Source organism: Protopterus annectens, chromosome 4.part1, assembly GCF_019279795.1.
Source record: "Protopterus annectens isolate FY-2018-M chromosome 4.part1, PAN1.0, whole genome shotgun sequence".
Taxonomy (NCBI): Eukaryota; Metazoa; Chordata; order Ceratodontiformes; family Protopteridae; genus Protopterus; species Protopterus annectens.
Genome location: NC_056734.1, coordinates 891721071 through 891743380, shown reverse-complemented (window position 1 = coordinate 891743380; position 22310 = coordinate 891721071). Strand labels below are relative to the sequence as shown.

Here is a 22310-nt window from a genome sequence, read left to right as displayed (position 1 = left end):
CACACAGAAAAAAAGAGGAGTGGCTATTTTATGGAACAAAAATATGCCCACACTAAAAATTATTAAGTCTTATAAAGATGACAAAGGAATGTTTTGCCTGGTTACAATACAGATCAATGGGAAAATCTATACATTGATTAATGTATACTGGATACCAGGAATTGGCACTAATACAGTGAAATATCATCTCAATAAGATTATATCATTTTCTAAAGGAGATGTTATTTTAGCAGGAGATTTTAACTGTATCCTACATGAAAAAGATACTACTACTATAGGAAAAAGGAAAATCATATCTAGTGCAAAACATTTAAAGGATTTCATTAATCTATATCATTTGAATGATATTAATAATCAGGCAGATTCTAAATCATTACCATATACCTTTTTTTCTAACAGACATAGAACTTATTCAAGAATAGATAGAGTCTTTATTTCTAACCAACTGGTAGCTGACAACTAATTCTAAGATCATTTCATGCCCTATATCGGATCATAATTCAATTGTCTTTGAATTTATGGTAAATATTACTCATAATGTTCAGATTAAAAGAATACCTGCATACCTAACCCAACTAAAAGATTATAAAGATTATACACTTACAGAGGTACAACATTTTTTGGACTTAAACACTACACCCGATGTCTCCATTATTTACATTTGGGATGCTTTAAAATCTTATTTATATGGACAAAGTATTAGATGGTATAATAACAAAAGGAAAACTTGGGACAGGGAATTAATAGACATACAAAATAAATTAGACTCATATAAACATAATAATAAGGAAAATATTATGGACAAAAAAGTCATTGAGGAAATAAACAAATTAAATGAGAAATACAAAGAAATTTTAAATCACAAAGTCAAAATAACATTAGAGAAATACAATTTTTTGTCTTACTCAATAAGTCCCAAATACTTACATAGACTTAAAAATAAAATGAAAAAGCTTAATAAACAAAATCACATCAAATAAATTTTTTCTTCAAGGAAAAAGAAGAATGTTTCTAGTTTACCAGAAATATTAGATGAATTCAGAAATCACTTTCATAACATTAACCATAATAACATTAATATGGAGTCTAAAGATAGAATAAAGAACTTTATAATTACAAACATGAACAAAAAACTTAATAAACAACAAGCTGGATTAATAGATAGAAATATTTCATATACAGAGGTTATCACACAAATAAATAAACTTAAATTAAACAAAGCACCAGGTAATGATGGTATTATTCCTGAGATTTATAAAATCCTTCCTAAGAGTACCTATTCATTAATACATAAGGTTTTTATTTCAGCTCAAAATGAATTGATAATTCCCCCATCTTGGCAATACACATTTATTTCACCAGTCTTGAAACCTAATAAAGATCCAACTAGTTGCACATCATATAGGCCCATTTCATTACTTAATGTTGACTACAAAATGTTCATGAATATATTTGCTGACAGATTAAAGACAATCATTCCAAGTATAATAGATACAGATCAGACAGGCTTTATTACAAATAGAATTACTTTTGATAATATAAGGAGAACTTTAACTCTGATTGATTATGCAAACAGAAAAAAGAAAGATTTGACACTCATAAGCCTTGATATAAGTTCAGCATTTGACTCAGTAAGTTGGGACTATCTGTTTATCTTATTGAAGTGTACAAATTTCTCTAATACATTTGTGAATTTAATTGAACATTTATAAAAAGGAACGTTGGCATACATTAAAATTGGAACATATGTCTCACAAAAGATACCCATATTAAAAGGCACAAAACAAGGGTGTCCACTTTCACCATTGTTATTTACTTTGATAATGGAGCCTTGGGCTAATTTGATTAGGAACAGCAATGATATAGATGGATTTGGTATAGACGAAAATACAATATCTAAAATCCAACTTTTTGCAGATGATGTTTTAATTACATCAACAGGGACAAATTCTTCTATGCGATCATTATTTGATAAGATGACAGATTTCAAGAATATTTCAGGATTGATATTTAATGAAGAAAAAACTAAAATATTACCAATATACACAGGGAAAAAAGTACTCACTAGTGATTTTCTTAAATACATACCCAATTCAGGTCAAATAACTTATTTAGGCATAATATTAACTAAAGATATTAAATCCATTATACATCATAATTATAGTAATTGTCTTCATAATATACAAACTCATTTCAATAGCTGGAATAATATGTTTTTTACCATGGAAGAAAGACTCACAATTATTAAAATGATAATATTCCCGAAGATATTATACATAATACAATCAATAATACTCCCACCTACAAAAATAATTATTAAGAAATTAAATTCACAAATGTTAAATTTCTTATGGGCACCTAATAGACCTAGGATTGCATTAAAGAAACATACTAATAGTTGGTCCCAAGGGGTATAGCATTTCCAGACTTTGATTTATACACTATCTCTTCTATTATAAAAGTTATAACATTACTAATAGATCAGTCGTATGTTGCAAAATGGAAGGAATATTGGGAATTAATTAGCATGCACTTCACAAAAATATCATTAACACACAAAAATACTATTATAAACAATCCCATGTTATGGTTACTTAAAGAGTTTTGTACCTCATCTATTACACCAAAATATATAACTAGTTACCCATTAAATATTATTATTAGATATCGTAATTTTATATATACGCATCCTAAGTATAAGGAGTGGAATTTTATCTTATTTCCCATATTATATACACAAGGTATTCTTTTATCATCCACCTCTGAAAGAGCTCTTCTAGTCACAGAGAATAATTTAAAGTATTGGTATCAGATGCTGTCAGACAAAGTAAAAATTTAGACTTATTAAAGCAAGAATTTCACTTGAGAGAAACGTGTTGGGTAGAGATTCAGACTTTTAGATATCATCTTGCTAACAAACTTGACTTAATGTCTTTAACAATTAAAGAATCTGTTCCAATATTGATTGACTACTTGATACTAAATTTACAACAAAGGGTTTCTGATAAAGGTAAGCTCTCACATATACATAAAATTATTAGAGATGAAACCTATTATAGTTCAGATAATTACTGGAATTATTTCAATTCCATTAATGGTGAATTACCAAAACAACAAGATAAACAATATATATTGGAATCTGCTTATAAAACTACTTCTTCTATTAATTGGAGACTTTATACCTGGAAATTTTTACATAGATCTTTCTATACACCCCTAATGATGAAAACAATTAACAAAAAAGATAACATATGTAAGAGATGTAATGTAGAAATAAATGCTGATTGGGCACATATGTTTTACGATTGTATAAAACTGAAGAAATATTGGATGTTAATCAATGATTTTTTGCAGGCTCTTTTTACAGATAATTTCATAGTCTCTAAGTCACTTATATTATTTAACACCCCTGTTCCTAAATGTGTTAAAAAAGTTAAACTTCCTTTACTATGGTCAATTCTAGCAGTGGCTAGAAAAATAATAACTAGAAACTGGATTTCAGATACTCCTCCTTCATTTAATGAATTTAAAAATGTTATGATTGAAGTATGTCATATGGAACTAATGACAATAAAGTCAAGAACCATTAGGAAAACATCTTACTATAATATATGGGTTACCTTACAAAACTTGTTAAAACAGTCTTAGTTTTATTAGTAAGATGATACAGTTTAATCAATTGATTTAATCTAGAGTGGATATCTTTGTAAATACTTTAGTTGTCTTATTAGATGTTATAATTGTTTATATGTTAACTGCTTGCATAAGATTGTCATAATATTTATTTTGTATGTTAAAATTAATAAACTTGTTTTAAAAAAAAAAGAATCCCATAAGATTATCATGCGTGCAGAATGCCACATGACTCTGTTATATTTAGGCATTTACTACAGTTACAGCAAAGAGTACAGTTGCTTTATTTGGAACTCCTTTTTTTGTGTCTAGCTGATTAGTTGTAAGGAGCCTATAAAGAAGTCTATAACTCATGCTGAAAGAATAGGACAACCTCTCTTAAACAAAGGCTTTGTTCCTTATTGTTAATGCAGTCCTGACACAGGGCCTACTTCTGCTGATTGGCCTCATGGCTCAACATAAGGACCATCGCTGATCTATACTGAAGCAGAATAGACTGTTAGGGTTGGGAGGATGGCCTAGGGGTTGGGAGGATGGCCTAATGGTTAAGGTGTTTGCCTTACAAATACAAAGTACAGGGTTTGAATCTCACAGGGGATAATTGGCTACGCTTAAAATGGCTCGCAAGGGCAGTTAGCCTAGTACTAATCTACAAACCTAGAAACCAATAACCCTACAGACAGCGCACTCAGAATTTCCTTAGTTAATCTGGCCTCCTCGTACTGAGGAAACATATAAATCTCAGAATACTCACTGAAATATGTTTATCAAGTGTTCTCCCTGCTAAACTCTGCATAAGTCTTAAAAACAATAAAAAAATACAAAAAAAAAACTTTCTGCTTTTTGAGTCTCCCTCCAGGACAAGAAGTTTCTCCTTTTTGATGTGATTGCCGTAGCGGAATTGTTTTCAGGTCACCTACCTTGTTACCAAACATTAACTCTCTCTCTCTCTCTCCATATATATATATATATATATATATATATATATATATATATATATATATATATGTATATACATTTAGAGATAGATATAAAAAAGTCCATACTTCACCTAGAGAATAGGTAATTATACTAATTATACACATTTTATCCTGCCTTAAAAGCAAGCATGACTCTAATAATATATTTCTACTCTGATAAAATTGGAGTGTTTTAATCCATAGAACTGTGAATCTCTACATGAAGACTGAAATTCCTTTAGGTTTTTGTAAATTACTTGTCTGTTGTGACTGATAATTTTCACAACATTAGATCTGCTGTATGTGATTTGTGATTTACCATTGATACTGCTTCTTCTTCGTCTTTCGTTTTTTCCCGGTTAGGGGTCGCCACAGTGGAACTCCAGTCCGCTAATGATTGGCAGTAGATTTTTATGGTACCAATGTGCCAGCCCAATGCCCAGCCTTCAATGAAGGCACTAAATGTTTAACCACGCCTTGCCTAGTTTATGTTGCAAGGCAATCATTTCTAACAATACTCCTGAATTTATTACCTGAATTCAATAGACAAATGAATAAATGCATGCACGCAGATAATGTGAAGCTACCATGTATGATAACAAAACTTTCTTAACCAAAGTATTTCTTAAATTATTGAACAACTAACCAGTCTGGAGAAGTAGTGGCGTACCGTTGACATGTTGGATGATGCTTCATGTTGGCTTTCATATACCATGGTACAATATTATCAGTGGGTTTAGGAATCTCATATGCAGTCCTTTTGAAAATCTGTGGCAGGATATTCATTGCATGGTCACATTACAACTCAAAGACTTAGCTAATGTTCTGCACACAATGAACTGGTTAGATGGCACATAATCATGACACGTATGGTGCATATACTTCTGTAGCACTTTCATGTCAGGCCTCTGCACTGTTTTTGGTTTGCCATTGCATACATAACAGAAATTGAATTCTTCAGAGTCTGTAATGCCACCCAGTTTGTACACATTTTAGGTTCATAGGTTCATAGGTAGGTACTAGGCTAGGGCCTACATAAGCCTAGCCAAAAATGTACCCTGGCTTTTGCCACCCAAGAAAATTATTTTCCTGTGTCCCTGTCGAGCAGAGCCACAGAAGTGATCCCCGGGGTGAATTTACTATCTCCCATCCAATCATCAAGATTTTTCTTGAAGAGTGCTAATGAGGAGCTCTGTTTGACATAGATAGGTAGTCTGTTTCAGAGTATGGGAAGTCTCTGGGAGAGGAATCTATCCCTCCAGCATGTTCTGGAAACTACTGGTTAGTACTACAAACACTTTTGTTTTCCTCTTTATCACTGTCTTCTTCTTATTTCTCTTTTGTTGTTCTATTTCTCTCCCCATATATTCATATTTTATGCAGTCTAATCTGCAGCAGTGGATGTGGTGTGCCAGTCACCTCTTGATTTTCCTGTAGTGTCCAGGCCCACTTCTCCACTAGGTGACATAAGACATTTAATGATGGGTGAACTGGAACTCTGTTTTGTGTTTCCCTCCTCATTTGTGTCAAAACCTCCCCTTTCAGGCTTTGTTTGTCTCTTGTGATGATTCATGTGCTGGTACTGCTGGTCCTACACCACTTTCATAACCACACCTTCCTCATGCTACCTTTCCCCTCTACATTTCTTGAAAGTCTAATAAAATGGGCAACTGTCCCACAAAAAAAATATAGCCTTGTTTTACCATCTCCTATGACTCTTCATTTCCTCTTGTCCTTCTGTGTGTTCTTGCCAGAAGCATATCTTGTACAACCAGTGCCCTGGTCCAGTACAACCAGTGCCCTGGTCCAGTACTATGAGCAAGCCCCTTATCCCATTAGCTCTTCAAGAGAAGAGCAAAATAAATAAATAAATAATAACAGTCAGATCTAGACCCCCTCCACCTCTTCCATTGAAGAGCAGAGCCCCCCCCCCCAAAAAAAAAAAAAAACTGTTGTTCCTTCTACTAGCACACCAAACAGGTGGCTACATGCACGACAACCCCCCCCCCCACACACACACACACACTCTCCTGCCCCAGACATTCAGGTCCTGTTTCTGTGACCTGCTGCCAATCTCCTTCAACATATTTTATTTAAAAAAAAATAATAATCTCTTCTTTTAAACTGCGGTAAACTATTCACTACAAATGAAGCAAATAGTTGTTACAGTTTATACCTTGCTGCACAGAGGTTTACAGTATTCAAGTTTTATTTCTGCTTTTTAAACTGTAGCAAACTGGTTGTTATAAATGTAGGTTAGAGTTTGGGTTCTGGTGGGGCTATATAGTTTTACAGGTTTGGCTGTTGGGAGAGCTACATAGAAATAGGAAGTCATTATATAGGGAGTTTGAACACTTTTTGAGCAAGTAGCAGAAAGCAAGTGTGTCATAATTCACCTCTTCTTAACCATTCCTTCATTTGATCCTGATCAACATGAGGTTGTTCTAATAATTTTCTAATAGTTTTCTGTATTTGCAACTATATTTATGCATTCTGCACATTTCTTGCCTTCTCATCTGATCCTTTACCTTATATTCTTTCTTTTGTTTTTTTGGCACATTCAGTTGCTGCCTGATTTTTATCTACTTCTGGTTTGATTTCCATTCCCGCTTGACACCAATATGCTTCTGCTAAACTAAGCAGGGAAGTCATCTTAGAATTATTCTCCTCATGTTTTAAAACTTTCACTATGTTTGGGTCTTGTGAGGTCACCTGATATGTATGCAGTCCTAAAATTGTAGATCTATAGATATAATCAATTTTGAGGAGGCCCATACCTCCTTCAGAATGGGGATTATATAATCTTGGTATGCAATGTTTTTTATAAATCATTTGATAAGTGTAAAGCATCCTTTTTTTGCCTGTCCAACTGGTCGAGTACCTTTTGGGGCCAGTCAGTCACTCCAAACCTGTAAGTTTTCACAGGAAGAGCAAATTGGTTTATAGCTTATACTTTGCTCCTAGATGTCAACACAGTTTTCAGTATTAATATTAGTATTCTAAAATATTTCTTACTAAGTATTATTCACATTTGTTCATGTTTCATTATTGATCCTTCATCAATTCCCAAGTATTTATATACTCCCTCTTGCTCAAGTCCTTTGATATCGCATTCTTGTCCCAAACTGATGTTTTCTTAGTGATGCAGTTTTCCTGTTTTGCACATTTATCAAGACCAAATGATATTCTTATATCATGTGAAAATGTTTTGACCATTTGCAGTTGTGATTTCAGTTCTTCATCTCATGACGTATACAGTTTTGAATTATCCACAAAAGAAGATGATAAGTCTTTATACGTTTTTGTTTTCTGGGAGCCAAATTATTATAGCCATGATCTAATTTGTTAAGTAGACCACTTAATGAGTTAAGGGCAAGACAAAAGAACAGTGGTGACAAAAAGTCGCCATGGAATATCCCACTTTGATTTTTTTTAAACACCTTTATTGAATTATCACTTGAGACATATGCAAATGTACATTTATATAAAAATAATCAAAAAGTATTAATAAGTTCATGTTTACAAACATTATACTTCACATGTATTGCTATATCTCATACAACCTATGCAACATTACATACATTATTCAGTTCCTGCCCTTTTTTAATCAAGAAACATCTTTATTAAACCATCCTTATGACATACGCAATAATACATTTATATAAATGAAAACAAACCACACTAGCACAATCCTAGTTTCAAGCATTTTACATCACAAACCATACTGAGACACTCCCAGATGCAAATATTATATATCACTTACAATCTACCCAATCATTTTCAGTGAAACATTACATAGCTCATTTAAGTCCTGCCCTCTTTTAAGCCTCATTCCTTCCTGTATGTATTGTTACCGCAATTCACACCCTTTCTTTTATTCCCAAAACATTTTCATTCATTTTATAACACAATAACTTAACAGTATAGTAACAAGAAAAAAATAAATGAACTATATACAATGTCCATAACAACTAAAAAAGCAATATACATAGGAGAACACTTAATATTTCTCTAACAGATTAGACAATTTTGTCTAAGCAATTAAATGATGAGTTGTGTTGTTAGTCCTTGGTTGTATAATAGCAATATCATTCTCACAAATGTATTTCACAAGATGAATAAACTCAACTTTAAAGACAGGAGTAGATTGGGATTTCCATTTTTAGTAACAATTTTCCTTGCTATAGACAGGATAGACCATAGTAAAAATGTTTGATTTTAGGAATGACTTCAGAAACAGGAACACTGAAAGGATAAGGGAGTCAGAAATTATAAAGTCGTCATTCCATAGAGCTTTACAAAGATATTTAAAGTCTAACCAAAATGGGGAAATTATTTTGCAATTAACAACCATATGTATCCAGTCAGCATCAGGGCATCCACATCCCCAGCATTTCATTTCATATTTCTTGTACGTTATTTCTAATCTAAGTGGGTGAAAAAACATCTATGTAAAAATTTCCATGTGTACATATGCCAGAACAGGGAAGATGTGGATTCATTCACTGACTATAAACAACGTTTTTTTTATCTTTTTCTGAGGAATACTTGTCTATTAACTTCACTTGAATAATTCCAAAAAGAAACATCTGTTTTGCTAAAATAATTTCTGAGAATTTTATAAATAACAGATATGTATGAAGTGCTCTTGGGTGAGCTATTAATAACTGCTGAGATAAAATCCAAGATTTTTAAGTTACTCTTACTTACTGCATGCCTCTAATGAGGACATGAGCTTAGTATGTATAAAATCCATACAAGTTTGGATGTCCAGCCAATTTCAATTTTGCAAACAATATCTGCTGATCAAATAGTCTGCCGAACTTATACTATTAGCTGAGAGAAATTTATTCCAATATAATAGGTCACACTTCTTAAATCCTAAAATTTTCCGAGTATCAAAAGATATCACACATTAATTTGTGTAAGCAATAGGAAACATAATTATTAATACATTCTTAATTAATTGATTAGAAAACATAAGCCTTTTAAACCACAACAATATTTGGTTTATAAGAGGTGTGAGGACACGTTTTGACCTTTCACTTTGAATGTATATTTAAAATCCATATAAAGATGCTTATATGTATTTGAGCATATGTTTCAAGCAATGTCCTATTACTATTAAGAAGTAAGGTTTCATTTATTAATTTCCAATATGATGTAAAAGAAGTATTATTCCAAAGCAACACTATGTTAATAAATGCAGAGTTTAAATAAAAATCAATATTTGGAAACCCTATACCTCCTTCATCCTAGCTTGTGGTATGCCTGAGAAGATAAAGTCTTGTTTTTTTAGGATACTAAAGGAAGTTGAGTAGTAAGTTATTCATTTTCTGTTTAATTTTGGCAGGTGGGAGAATTAGGCTTGGTCAATGAATAAGATTTTAGGTGACAATATCATTTTGATTAAAGTTAGTCGGTCTTCAAATGTGAAGAAGAAGAGTCTGTTCCAACTGTCTACTAGACTAGTAATTGAGTTTATAAGTTGTTGGTAATTAGATGTGAGTGATTTTTTATAATTAGATTCAATAAAGATACCTAGATATTTTAATATGCAGGCCCTCCCAGTTTATGTCTCTTTTTGATCTAAGTTTCATAGTAACATTTTTATTCACTAGAAGTGCCTGAGTTTTGTTGTAATTGAATTTTAGACTAGTGATGTTTGCAAAGAAGTCTAGGTTATGTAATAGGTGATCTATGGAATTTTTAATATCATTAGACATTATTAGTAGGTCAACAGCAAACAGTTGTATCTTGGGGGATAATTTATCTGACACTTTATATCCCTTAACGTTGTCATTATTTCTAGCATAATTTGCAAGAGGCTGAATAGCCAGGGCAAAGAGTAATGGGGAGAGGAGGCACCCCTGTTTATTACCTCTTAATATTTCAAATGGGCTAGATAGATAAGATCCAAACTTTACATAGGCTATGGACTTTTCATATAGCTTTTTAACTAATCATATAAAGTTTTGGGGAGAAATTGTATTTTTGCAGAGCTTTAAACAGATATGGCCAACTTAGGGAGTCAAAAGCTTTAGCTATATCAAAGCTTAAAATAGAAAGCTCATTTTTCTTGTTTGCTAAGTCTATTAAGGAGAGTAATCTAATTACATTGTCTTGTACCTTTCTGCTTTTGATAAAGCCAGTTTGGTCTTCATGAATTAATATTGAAAGAATATTATTTAATCTGTCTGCTAAGATTGACATGAATATCTTGTAATCAATGTTAAGCAAAGAAATTGGCCTGTATGATATGCAAAGGTTGGGCTCTTTATTTGGTTTTAAGATGGGAGAGGTGATAGAATATTTCCATGAGGGAGGGATGTTTGCTATAGTTTTAACTTCTTGGAATGCACTGAGTAAGATTTTCAAGATGTTATCAGGTACAAGTTTGTAAAATTCTGGAATTAAACCATCCATCATTTCCATTTTTTCCTATGTAGTTTGCTCCTACCCTTTTCTAAAGTTCTCAGTTCCAGTTGTTTTATCTATGTTACTATATTCACTACTTCTAGTATAGTTGGTTTAAATTAGATTTTGTTTTCCATTTTCTAATAATTGCTTTTTTGGCAAAAAACTATAAATCTTCTAGATTTTGTTGCATATTTGTTTCTTAGTTGATTTCTTATCCAGTGTCACTTCCCAATCCTTTCTAATCTCTTCTGGTTGATTCTTATAGTCATCATGCAATATTTTATATGTTCTGCTAATTATTCCTTTTTTAAGAGCAACTTCTGTTCTAGATTCTAATAAAAACTCTACCAGTACTGGTCTTTCGTTTAGGACCCCCTGGAATGATAATTTGCCCTTTATCATGTCTTAACTGCAAAGTGGTTTGCCAATGTTTAATAGTCACTGTAATGTAACATGACTTCTAGAACATGTGACTAAAACTAAAGTGTACTCATTTATCTTACTCTAACTTGTACAAAATATCAATTTGGCTCCATTTATAATGTGATCTGCAGTGTTCAGAATTGATACTGTAATACCACTGCATGAGACTGTACTGTAAAAAATAGCTGCATTTCAGAAGTGAAAATAAAATGCACACTCCCTTTTCTCATGTCACTCCTGGTATCTCATCCAGATGATGGAGCAAGCTCCAGCTGTGTGTGGGGGATGGGGAAGCCATACTGTATTGCATATGCAGCAAATGATAAAAGCTTCCAGTGGTAGCAGCTGGTTTGCAACTGCATCAGAAAACATTGAGATGTACTACTAGTTGAATAGTATCTTTTTATGCTGAGGGCTTAGGTCATTGGCATTTCAGTAGAAAATGAGTCCATATCTGATACATTTCTATACCTGTACACAATGAATACTAAATTCTGAAACAGAGTCCTTACTTCTATAAATGAAATTAAGGGGTAGAATCACTGCTAATCACAGACACCAACTACTACAGTGAAAAGGTTCACCATTCAACCAATTAATCATGTATGTGACAAAAAATACAAATACAGGAGAACCCAGGCAATGTATAGTATGCCATAACAACATCTTGTGGATGAAATATTTGACAACATGCTCTGTGTGAACATAAAAGTGTGCAGATCTTTTTCATAAAAATAATATGCCACCTGTTTACTTATGTAACAGAAATGTGAAAGTAGATTTATTTCTAGAGTTTTCTGTGCTGAAGTGAAGCACCAACTCAAGCCAACAGTCATTTTCAAGTATTAATATCACAGATCAGACTGAAAGCACAACAGGTCTACTAGAAATCACTGCAGTCCTCTTGGGACTGAAAAATAAGAAGTGGAAGATCAAGCAGGAATATAGCTAACAAAATACCACGGTTCTTGTTCTTTACAATACCAGTGGTGTAAATTACAAATGCAGTATAGTCCGATGATTTAAAGATTTCTCAGGCCTAAATCTGCAGGCAGTGCCATTGTCTGAGGTAAACAATAATGAAAATGCCACCAAATCCAGGACATTAAATGTGCCACCCACGGTTGCTGTGAGACATACAACATTGAGCTCCAAACTGAGACTGCCCTAGACAAATTAAAAGAAATAATACTAGCGTGCTTGCAGTCAATGCAAATAATATTAGTAAATATCATTCCTACATAACGTCATGTACTTTACAGGCAAAAACTACTACACTGTGTTATGATATTGCCACACTTCTAAATTTGGTAATGCTAGTTTAATACTAATTTAAATATCAAACATACTGAGAAAGATCAGGATGGTGTAGAATCTATGGAATGTGGTTAGACTTCTGCTAGAATGGCTGAAACTGCATTTTGATACTACAAAACTAAAACTGCCATACTATTTAAGTATGCTATGCTAGTAGATGGGAAAGAATTGCAAGGGCTGCTAGATTCTGGTAACATTGTCAACTTTTTAATGGGGCAATATATTTGTAAAGCAAAAACACGTAGAAAAAAAGATGCTGTAGCAGTGTGTACCCAAGGGGACAAAAAAAAAAAGATGCTCCATTGTCCAAGTAGTGAGCTGAACTGAGTTTGGAAAGACACTGTTGCATCCGTGCTGTGTCTAACTCATTGCATGACAATTGGGAAAGATTTCCCTAATTTTAATAAGTTGTGGAAACACTGGAATGAGAGAAGTGCTTTTGTAAACCATATGCCCAACTTAAAGTGGTAGCCACTCAGGACAAATGGTCCACAGCTCTATTTTTGCTATCCTGTGAAAGGAGAGGGAACTACCAACACTTATGAACATTAACAAATTTAGGTTCAGTAAAGGCCCTATGAATAGTACTAGAGAGCCCAAAGGGGACAACAGTATGGGTAAGCTTACATGGAGAAAAACCCTTCACCCCCCCCCCCCAGAAGCTAAGGATCAACTACAGTAAGGAGTGAGACTGGAATGACGTCACAGGCCCACAAGGAAAAAGCAAAGGTAACAAGCAAGATTGTCAGAAACAGAATATTCATGGTTGTTGTATGGGCTGTTGCTTGTATTGGAAGATAACTTCTTCACAGGAAGCTAACAGGAAAGAAACCTGTAAATTAGCTCACCTTTAGGTGGGCTGGTTACATTTTTAAAAAGGCCTGGTGGGAAGCTGTAACTCTGAGTAGAGCCAATAAAAATATTACCATGATGGTGATCTTCCTTCTTCTTATCCATGCTTTGAACTCCAAAATGAAGTACTGTATAGGGGGTGCTATCCACTATTCAATCCATTATCCGATTCCAAATTCTGGATAGCTCTTTAGTGCCATATCGGCTTTTAAAAGTCAGTGTTGCATTTGTAGTTATACATGATTGCTATAGCACTATATGTGTTATCTAAGTTGCCTGTAGAAATTTTTTGCTACAGTTTAAAAGAAAAAAAAAATATTTTTTTTTAATTATTGTACTAAAATATGAGGAATGAGGGTCAGGGGTAGAGTGCAGAGACTGAACCTGCATTTCAGGAGTCCCAAGTATCTGATAGCAGACGTTTTTTTTTTTTGTTCTTCTATTGAAGTGCTGGGGCATGAGGGAAGGGGTATGTATCTGGTGCCCTGGTTGGTGTGCCAGCAGAAGGAGCAGACTTTTTCTTTTTTGCCCTTCACTTGAAAAGCTGAGGGGGTGAGGCACTGGTGCAGGACACTGGTTGAGCCAGCTACACCACTTAGGGTAACTAAAGGCAAGGAGGAAGTAATGCATCAGCTGAGGAATCTTGCCATGAAACTGCACACTGACATGAACTTGACGAACAGAGTGGCACCTAGCTATGGACAAAAATCAAGGTGTGGGTCTTAGCCAGATTAGAAAGTGAATATTTTGTCCATGGTTGCATGAGAGTCAGAAAACAGACAAAAACCCTGGCTTTAAATATGGACTCATCCTCATGTGAATAAAAAGGTACTTTTTAGTAGATTGCAATGGATAATATTGTATCACTGGTTAAGTCAAATAATGAGATTTAGTATGTAGTAGTAGTCCTAGTGCATGTCACTAGTGTATGTCACTAAATATCCAGAAGCAATCCCACTCTAAAAGGCCAGTGTCAAAGCTCCAGCAATTAAACTGGTTCTACTATTTTCAGGGGTGGCAAACAATACCAAAAGAAATGCTTACTAATCAAGGAACCCAATTTATGTCCAAAATGATGCATTATCTATGCTAGTGATTTACAGTACAACAACTAAGAGCCTTCTTATATCACCCGCTGACTGAAAATTGGTAAAGCGTTTCAATAGGTCTTTAAAATTTATTAAGGAAGGTCATTGAGGAGGATGGGAAAACATGGGATCAGCTGGTACCTTGTCTTGTATTTGTCATTTGGGAAGTACCACAGGGGCCAACAGGATTTAGTCCATTTCACCTTCAGTATGACTGCTATCCCAGGAAGTTATTAAACTTCACCAAAGAGACATAGTAAGAGGAAGCAATCTTGTTTTGAATTGTATTGGAGTATTACACTAGCCTACGTGACAGATTAATGCTTATAGTCTGACAGTCTGAGGGTGTACAGAAAGGGGCGTAGGCTGCATTACAGAGGATGCACAACATGAATGCAGAATTTTCAACAACAGAGACTTCCAGTTCTGGGTCCAAGTTTTAGTCTTAGTGTCATTGGCTGAGAACATGCTTTTAATATAGTGGCAGGAAACCTTTGAGGTCATAGAACAATAAATGATGCAAATTATAAAGTTATATAAAATGGGAATGTGATGCCCCAAATAAGTATGTTAAATGAGACTATTAAAGCCCTGGAGAGAGGTACAGATGTCATGGAGAGTGTGGCAGTTGAGGCCAAGGAATCTTATAGAGAGAAGGTTATTGTATGTACCCAAGGTCTTAGTACATGACATATTATCCAACCCCCAAAAACTGGAGATACAAGCATTTCTACTACAAAGCAAATTGATCTTCTCAGAACTGGCTGTCAAAAATAATCTGATTAAACATCATGTAGAAACCAACACAAGTGAGAAAGTTAATTTAAAGTGATACAGTACCCATGAATCTCAAAGAAAGAAGTTTCAGAAGTAAAATAGTGCTATGATTAAGGTTTATCAAAGCATCTAGTGATGAACAGAATAACACTATAGTTTTGGTTACAACACCAGAGAGAATCATTATATTTTGCAATGACTTCCAAAAATCATCAGCATTTCTAAGTTTGAGAGTTATCATATGCTTAGGTTAGATGACTGAATGGCTAAGGAAGACTATGTTCCTGACCACCCAGGATTTACTACAAAGTCATTTCATCTGGCCTTCATGGTGCTACAGCCACATTTCATCTTTAAATGGACAAGGTAATACTTAAAACTTACATCGCTACACTTTAACTGATTTAGGGAATGCAAACTCATATCAAGACCGGGATTCACACCTAGCAAAGGTGTAAGCTGTCATAGATTGCTCTAAGTAGGCCAAGCTTAGAATGAATGCCCCCTCAAACAATAATGGTATGACAGAGAAGTAAAATAAATAAAGAGGAGGATTATCAGAACTGGAAAGAAATGAGGAGAGAAGAGTCCTTTAGGGACTGGTGAGTAACACAAACAAAGAAACAGACTAGGGTATTTTTGGGCCTGGCTAAATATTTTAGAAAATTTGTACTGCACTTTGCCAAAATTACATGTCCCCCTCACCAATATAACTAGGAGTAGGATGACCATAAAGATTAAATGGACCACAGAGGGTATACATTGTAGATAAAGCTTTAAGGGAGAACTCATTGCATCTCTGGCAATTTACCACGTGTTAGTGAAAGGTGTATAAAAAGAAAGGTTTGTGTAGCCATAGTACGATGTTGGAAAAGATAAGGTAAGGTCTGGAGTTCTTAAGTATGAACCGAATGCCAAAAGCAGCACTTCTGGAGAAGATGCACATGAACTGATTAGCACACGTGAGATTTGGAACCCATTTGCTTGGAAACAGAATGGTACTAGAGATTGCATTTGTTCTTGTTGTAGTCAGAAACTGAGTGGACATAAGATACTGTGTGCACATTGGTACAGACCTCATATGTCACTTTATCCTTTGGCAAGACTAAACAGATGTTTACATTCTGTTGATAAACTGGTTTCACAATAAGAGCCCACATGTCACCTGTATTATTTTTCCACTATATACGGGTCAGGTCAAATTTGTCAACTTTTCATTCTGTCAGCAGCTTTCCTGGAGGTTATGTTTTTGTTGAGAGGGGAAGCTGTAGACCAAATTGTTCAAGATTGACATAACAATGGGTTGAAGATTATCCTATTTCCCTGATATTGTGTGATGTAGTTGATATATAAAAGTAGCAGGGGGGTATAGGAGGTGCATAGAGGCTTGCCCCCATCCCCAGAAAAATGATTGCTTTTAAATTTGTTGTTGTAGGGTTAAGTATCCAAATGTGCACACTGGCTTAGTCCCATTACACCGGTATCCTGTTTTTCAGGGGAGGCCCAAGGTGACACTCATACTTTCTAGGGGGACACTGCTTAGAGCACAGGTGAATTTTCCCTCGTCTTTTTTTTTTTGATAAGTGCTATGGGATCTGCTACATCCACCTGAGCTGCTACCAATTCAAGACAGATGGGACCTCAGTTTAGCATTTGATGAGAAGGATGGCACACTCAGCAGTGCAGCACAATCATTGTGCTGTACTGCAGAATAGGTACTGCAAAACTACACCAAGTACCTTGCACCATGGCTGAGTAGTATTCATTTGTAGTACAGAGAGTCTGTGTGTGAAGACTGTGGTAATACAAGCAGTGATACAGGAGATAAAGGTGGACATTTCTGGTTTCACAGATCTATAATACGTATAAAAGGCGATTGTTCACAGGTAAGAAATAACAGAGAGTTGTTTATATGGCAGCAACATACATAAAACAGGGCAGTAAATGCCCAGTCGGGCAAAAGAAGAATCACCACACCACATACATATCAACCTCTTATCCCAAGAAATTTGGGCAAAGACTGATATAATGGGCCCAAAAGTAAGAACAGATTTTAAATATTGCTGTTATAAACTTAGAAAGTTTCTAGAATAACAATGTATGTATTAAAATGCATTTTCTAAAGGATATGAAGTCTGAAACTCAAATATATGACATCATTTACAAATTTCATTCCTCAGATTATTCCAGTGATTTGCCAGGAAAAAAAAAACTTTTATGAAGTACTGACAAAATGTTTGAGGCTAAAATCTGGACAGTTGAGAGGTATGTCTCACCATGAAGGGGACAAGGGAAGGGGCAGGATCAGTACTCAGTACTCTGAAGAAGAAATAAAGTCACACACACACACACACACACACACACACACACACACACACACACGCGCACACACATGCACACGCGCACACACGTGCACGCGCACACGCACACTCGCACAGTTTATTGCATTTCTGAAGTACAGTTGTTGCATGCAAATTCTGAAAGGTGATCTTGGTGCTGTAGAAAGGGTCAACACATAGATTACGTGCCATAACTGCAAAGAAAAAGGAAGGTGGTCTGTGAATTGATTCAGGGTATTGCCCATATCAGAAATAATAGGGGAGCAGGATGAGAGATGACATCAGGCTAGGAGAAGGAAGACATAATTTATGTGGCACTAAACATGTTAGGCATATGCTGGGAGAGACTTATTTACAGGCTAGAAAGGGAAAGGAAGATGACTGGGATATTCGGCCATGAGGAGGATCTGCCAGCTGGTATGGGCAGGGGCTGGATGCTAGTGAAAAACCTGAATTAAACAAAGGTATTTCAATAGCTACCTTAATTAAGTTAAGGGCAGCCAAAATGTAAAAATATAATAATAATAATAATAATATAAAATGACAGATAATTATGATGAGCAATATTGTTATTTTTAATTCATTTCATCAATTTTTTACATTTTTATATTTCACAAGGCATATTATAGATATTACGTTTAACATAGTTTTAAATGTCGACTCTTCTTAAAGAGTGATGCTGGTTAACTGGTATTTGTATATGTTTTTTTTACTTATTGGTTGTTCTGAATGAGTTTTAGCTACATAATTGTAAAATGTGATTACATTACTCAGTTCTGATGAAGTCCCAGATAGTAGAGATGAAAGCTCCTAACTCAATATGACAACAGAAGTTTTTTACTTATTTTTTCCAGTCTGCTCCTTCTGCCAATACAAAGATATAGATGATGGTGTGTGACGTTAGGATAGTGGATTTTGCTGAGCTTTGGCAGGGGGTCAAAGATGAAGTAGGAGACTGGGATAAAACTGAAGTAGTAATAAAAATATTGAACAGGTCTTCATTTGAGGTTTCTGGCCTATAGACAATGATTTGAGGAAGAGGTAATAAGGCATAAAGAGGAGAAGGACATAGTGGTTACATAGAAAAGTGGGTCTAATATTTAGTGTAAAAGAGGTGGGGGTAGGTGGAGGAGGACAGAATGAGGAGGTTAGTAGAAGGTAATAAAGAAAAGAGGATTGCAAATGAATTGACAGAAGACAAGAGAAGAGAAAGTGAGGTACATAACAGAGAGGAGAAACAAAAGGACAGTCCTGGTCAGGCTGAGCATAGATGAGAGACAGCCCACACAATAATGGACAAAAGCACCCATACTATATGAAAACACTGCTTTTGTCTCACCACAATAAAACTACAGGAGGGTGTTATTGTGGATGTGAAGCAAAGATGGAACGAGGAGAGCAAAATACAGGCACTAGGACAGATGAGGGAGGAGAACAAATTGGATTTCCTTTAGGTGGCTACCACATAAAAAACACATCAGATGTTCAACCTCTCAAAGTCACCAAGAATCTGGCTAGTGTGCTGTAAGTCATTTTATGGAGCTGTTCAGGAGATGATTAACCAGAGATGCAACTGAAGACTGGATAACAAATGCAGAAGCTGGAAAATCAAAAAACTACAGGCAGTGAAAGTCAAGGAGAGTATCCTGAGGGTGAGTTTTTTTTTCTTTTTGTGAAGGATAACAATCTCCAGAAGTACATTCAACAAAATGTTACACAGTTTTAACCATATGTATGATTGGGCTGGAGGTGACCCTGATAGCATGACGTGAGGATGTCAGTGGGTATGGTCTACCGTGACTTCAGCAAGGAATTTGGCTCACATTTACACAGGTAGTTGAAAGGAAAACTGTGTAGGTTGGTGTATGACCAAAACTGAGACCTTGGACTGCTGAATGGTTGAAGATTATCAGTGATGTTTCTGGTGAGACGGACAATGTCCAAAATAAAGAAAATCAGTTGTAAAGTATTGCATGCGTCAGTTCTGAGTCTGGTGCTTCTCTCTGTGTTTGCATCAGGCAGAAAACAGGATCATCCTCTTTGCTGATGACACAAAGAAATGATCAGCTGTGAAGAATGGGAGAAAAGTGTTCAAAAAAGATTTTGGAAAGACTGACCAAATGATCAGAAAATTGACAGTGAACCAGATCCTGTTTAGGCTGGACTTTCAGTACTGTGTGCATTTAATACATTTCTGCAGGCCATACAAGGAAAGGGAAATCTGACTGCAGGAAATAGTCCAGAGGTCCCCATTTTGTGGCTGAAAACGATCTGTCAACCAGTCCATTTAGCAGGTTATCAAGCTGGAATTAACAAAATAAAATGTAAAACACACACACACACACACACACACACACACACACACACACACACACACGCGCGCGCACACACAAACACACACACACACAGGTGCACACAAGTAAACACACGCACACTCACACACACACACACACACACACACACACACACACACACACACACACACACACACACACACACACACAAGCACACGCATACACACACCAGAAAGCTGCATTAGATGGAGGGAAATCTGTATGACCAGAGTCTTGAAGTGATGAATCTGTTCACATTGGGGACCATAAAAGACAGAGGAGACATTGTACAGGTGCAGAGATCATATCAAGGACATGAGAAATGGTCAAAGGTTTTCAAGATGTCAGGAAACATGAAGAGAAAGAGTCAGGAGATAACAGGGATGGTGGGAAGAAAGCTTGTTAAATGCATTTAAAATGCAAGCAAGACAAGCTTCGTTACCTTCTATTGCTCCACAAATGTAATGCAATATAAGTATTTCCTATGACTGTAGCCATTTTCAAATTCTGAGCACAAGTTTAAGTAGTTATCAACAATAAATAACATTTCCAACTTGGAGTATTCAAAAAAATGGAGATTCCACAAAGACTAATAAAACTAAATATTTTCTACTGCAAATGCCAACTGAATATATACGGTTCTTTTTGTATACAGAAAAGCAGTTCAATGCAATTTCTTTTGTGAAAAGAATCTCACCAGCTAAAAGGTACCTAATATAGGATATACTGTATATTTATCTATATTGATGCAAACTCAGCATAAAGTAAGAAGGAGGCATGGTTTATTCCTATATTATACATTACTACACTGACCCTCTTTTGGTTACATCATGACTGTGAGTGACTCTCAGTCCATAACAGAACTAAACTCATTATTCTAATTCATGATATACATACTCATCTCAGGGTGTAAGTGTGTAATCATGTAAACATATCTGTTTCCATCTTCACTGCATGGTTCAGACTTACCATCTGGGATGCTTTGTCTTTCCCACCCTGAAGAAGAAGTCATGCTCACTGGTGATGCTGGACTCTCTTCCCTCTCTGTAACAATAAAAAGTGTTTAAAGAAGCATAAAACCAGAGAAAGTTTGATAGGCATACTTCTCCCACAAGTGCACTGTCCCCTATCACAAATTATTAATGCCATCATTGCTATGTTCACATCACTTCTCAAAGTATTATACTGTTTTCTTTCACTGCCTGCATGCATCTCTGTGCTGCATAGTTACCCTACAGCTATATTGTTATTGCCAGACTAGTGGGAGAGTAGAAGAGCGTACTAATTCCTTCCACACCTATATCCTTATCGCCAAGTCCCCTGTTAGAAAATAAAGGAGAGGGATTATGGGTACAAAGCACAGGAAGCCAACATGCCTTATGGGACATCAGTAAACCTGCATATTTATGGCTGACACTACAAGTGGAGTCATGCAGAAAAAAAATCATGCTTCACAGTCCAGATGTGAGCACTCCCAACTCAATCCCTACAGCAAGAAAGAACAGAGGTAAAGGCTTGGAAAAGCTAGCCTTGCAGTAAGATTACCTTTAGTCACTTATGAACACATAAATCATTTTTGTACTAACAACTTAAGTGTTAGCTTTTGTGGTACTTACTGTTACACAGAGAAAGTATTTATACAAACCTAGTTATATTAGTTGTACTTCTGACAGAATTATGAGACATAATACATAACCCAATCTAAAAGTTTAAAGGAAAAAAATCAATTTACAGCACAATACAGTATAAAGAATATGGAGCACCATGATTTTACTCCAAAATAGGACAAAAACAAACCACTAAAGTGCTTCTGTAGTGTGAGGTCCAACAGTAACAGTGCTTTCAAGAGTATGTTACAATTGTTACACCCCCTCAGCACTGTTATGATCAGTCTCATGGAAGGGACTTTCCTTCACTCTAAACTGACCCTGTATATCTTACCTCATACATCATGGAAGTTTGCAGACATCAGTCAGTAAGTAATTTAAATTAGAGGATTATTTATGTATAAGGTCAGCATGGGGAAACGAACAACATGAACACGATGGAAAGATTTTGGGATCAAATTTATTAAGAACAGAAAGTGTATAGTAGGTGTTATTATTGATAATTAATTGCGTGTAGATGAGTTTTTTTAAAAGGAGATAGCTTGCTTTGAGTTTCTGCTCT

General features: G+C 35.2%; 1 protein-coding gene across 2 annotated transcripts in view; it reads right to left on the bottom strand.

Moving 5' to 3' along the window:
* Nucleotides 1–22310, bottom strand: part of VWA5B2 (von Willebrand factor A domain containing 5B2) — a 1682718-nt gene that overhangs the window by 73737 nt on the left and 1586671 nt on the right. For both annotated transcript variants that reach the window (XM_044070629.1, XM_044070630.1), the window contains one exon: nt 21111–21185. In XM_044070629.1, coding sequence (XP_043926564.1) covers nt 21111–21185 — 75 coding nt within the window. The remainder of the gene's footprint in view (nt 1–21110; nt 21186–22310) is intronic.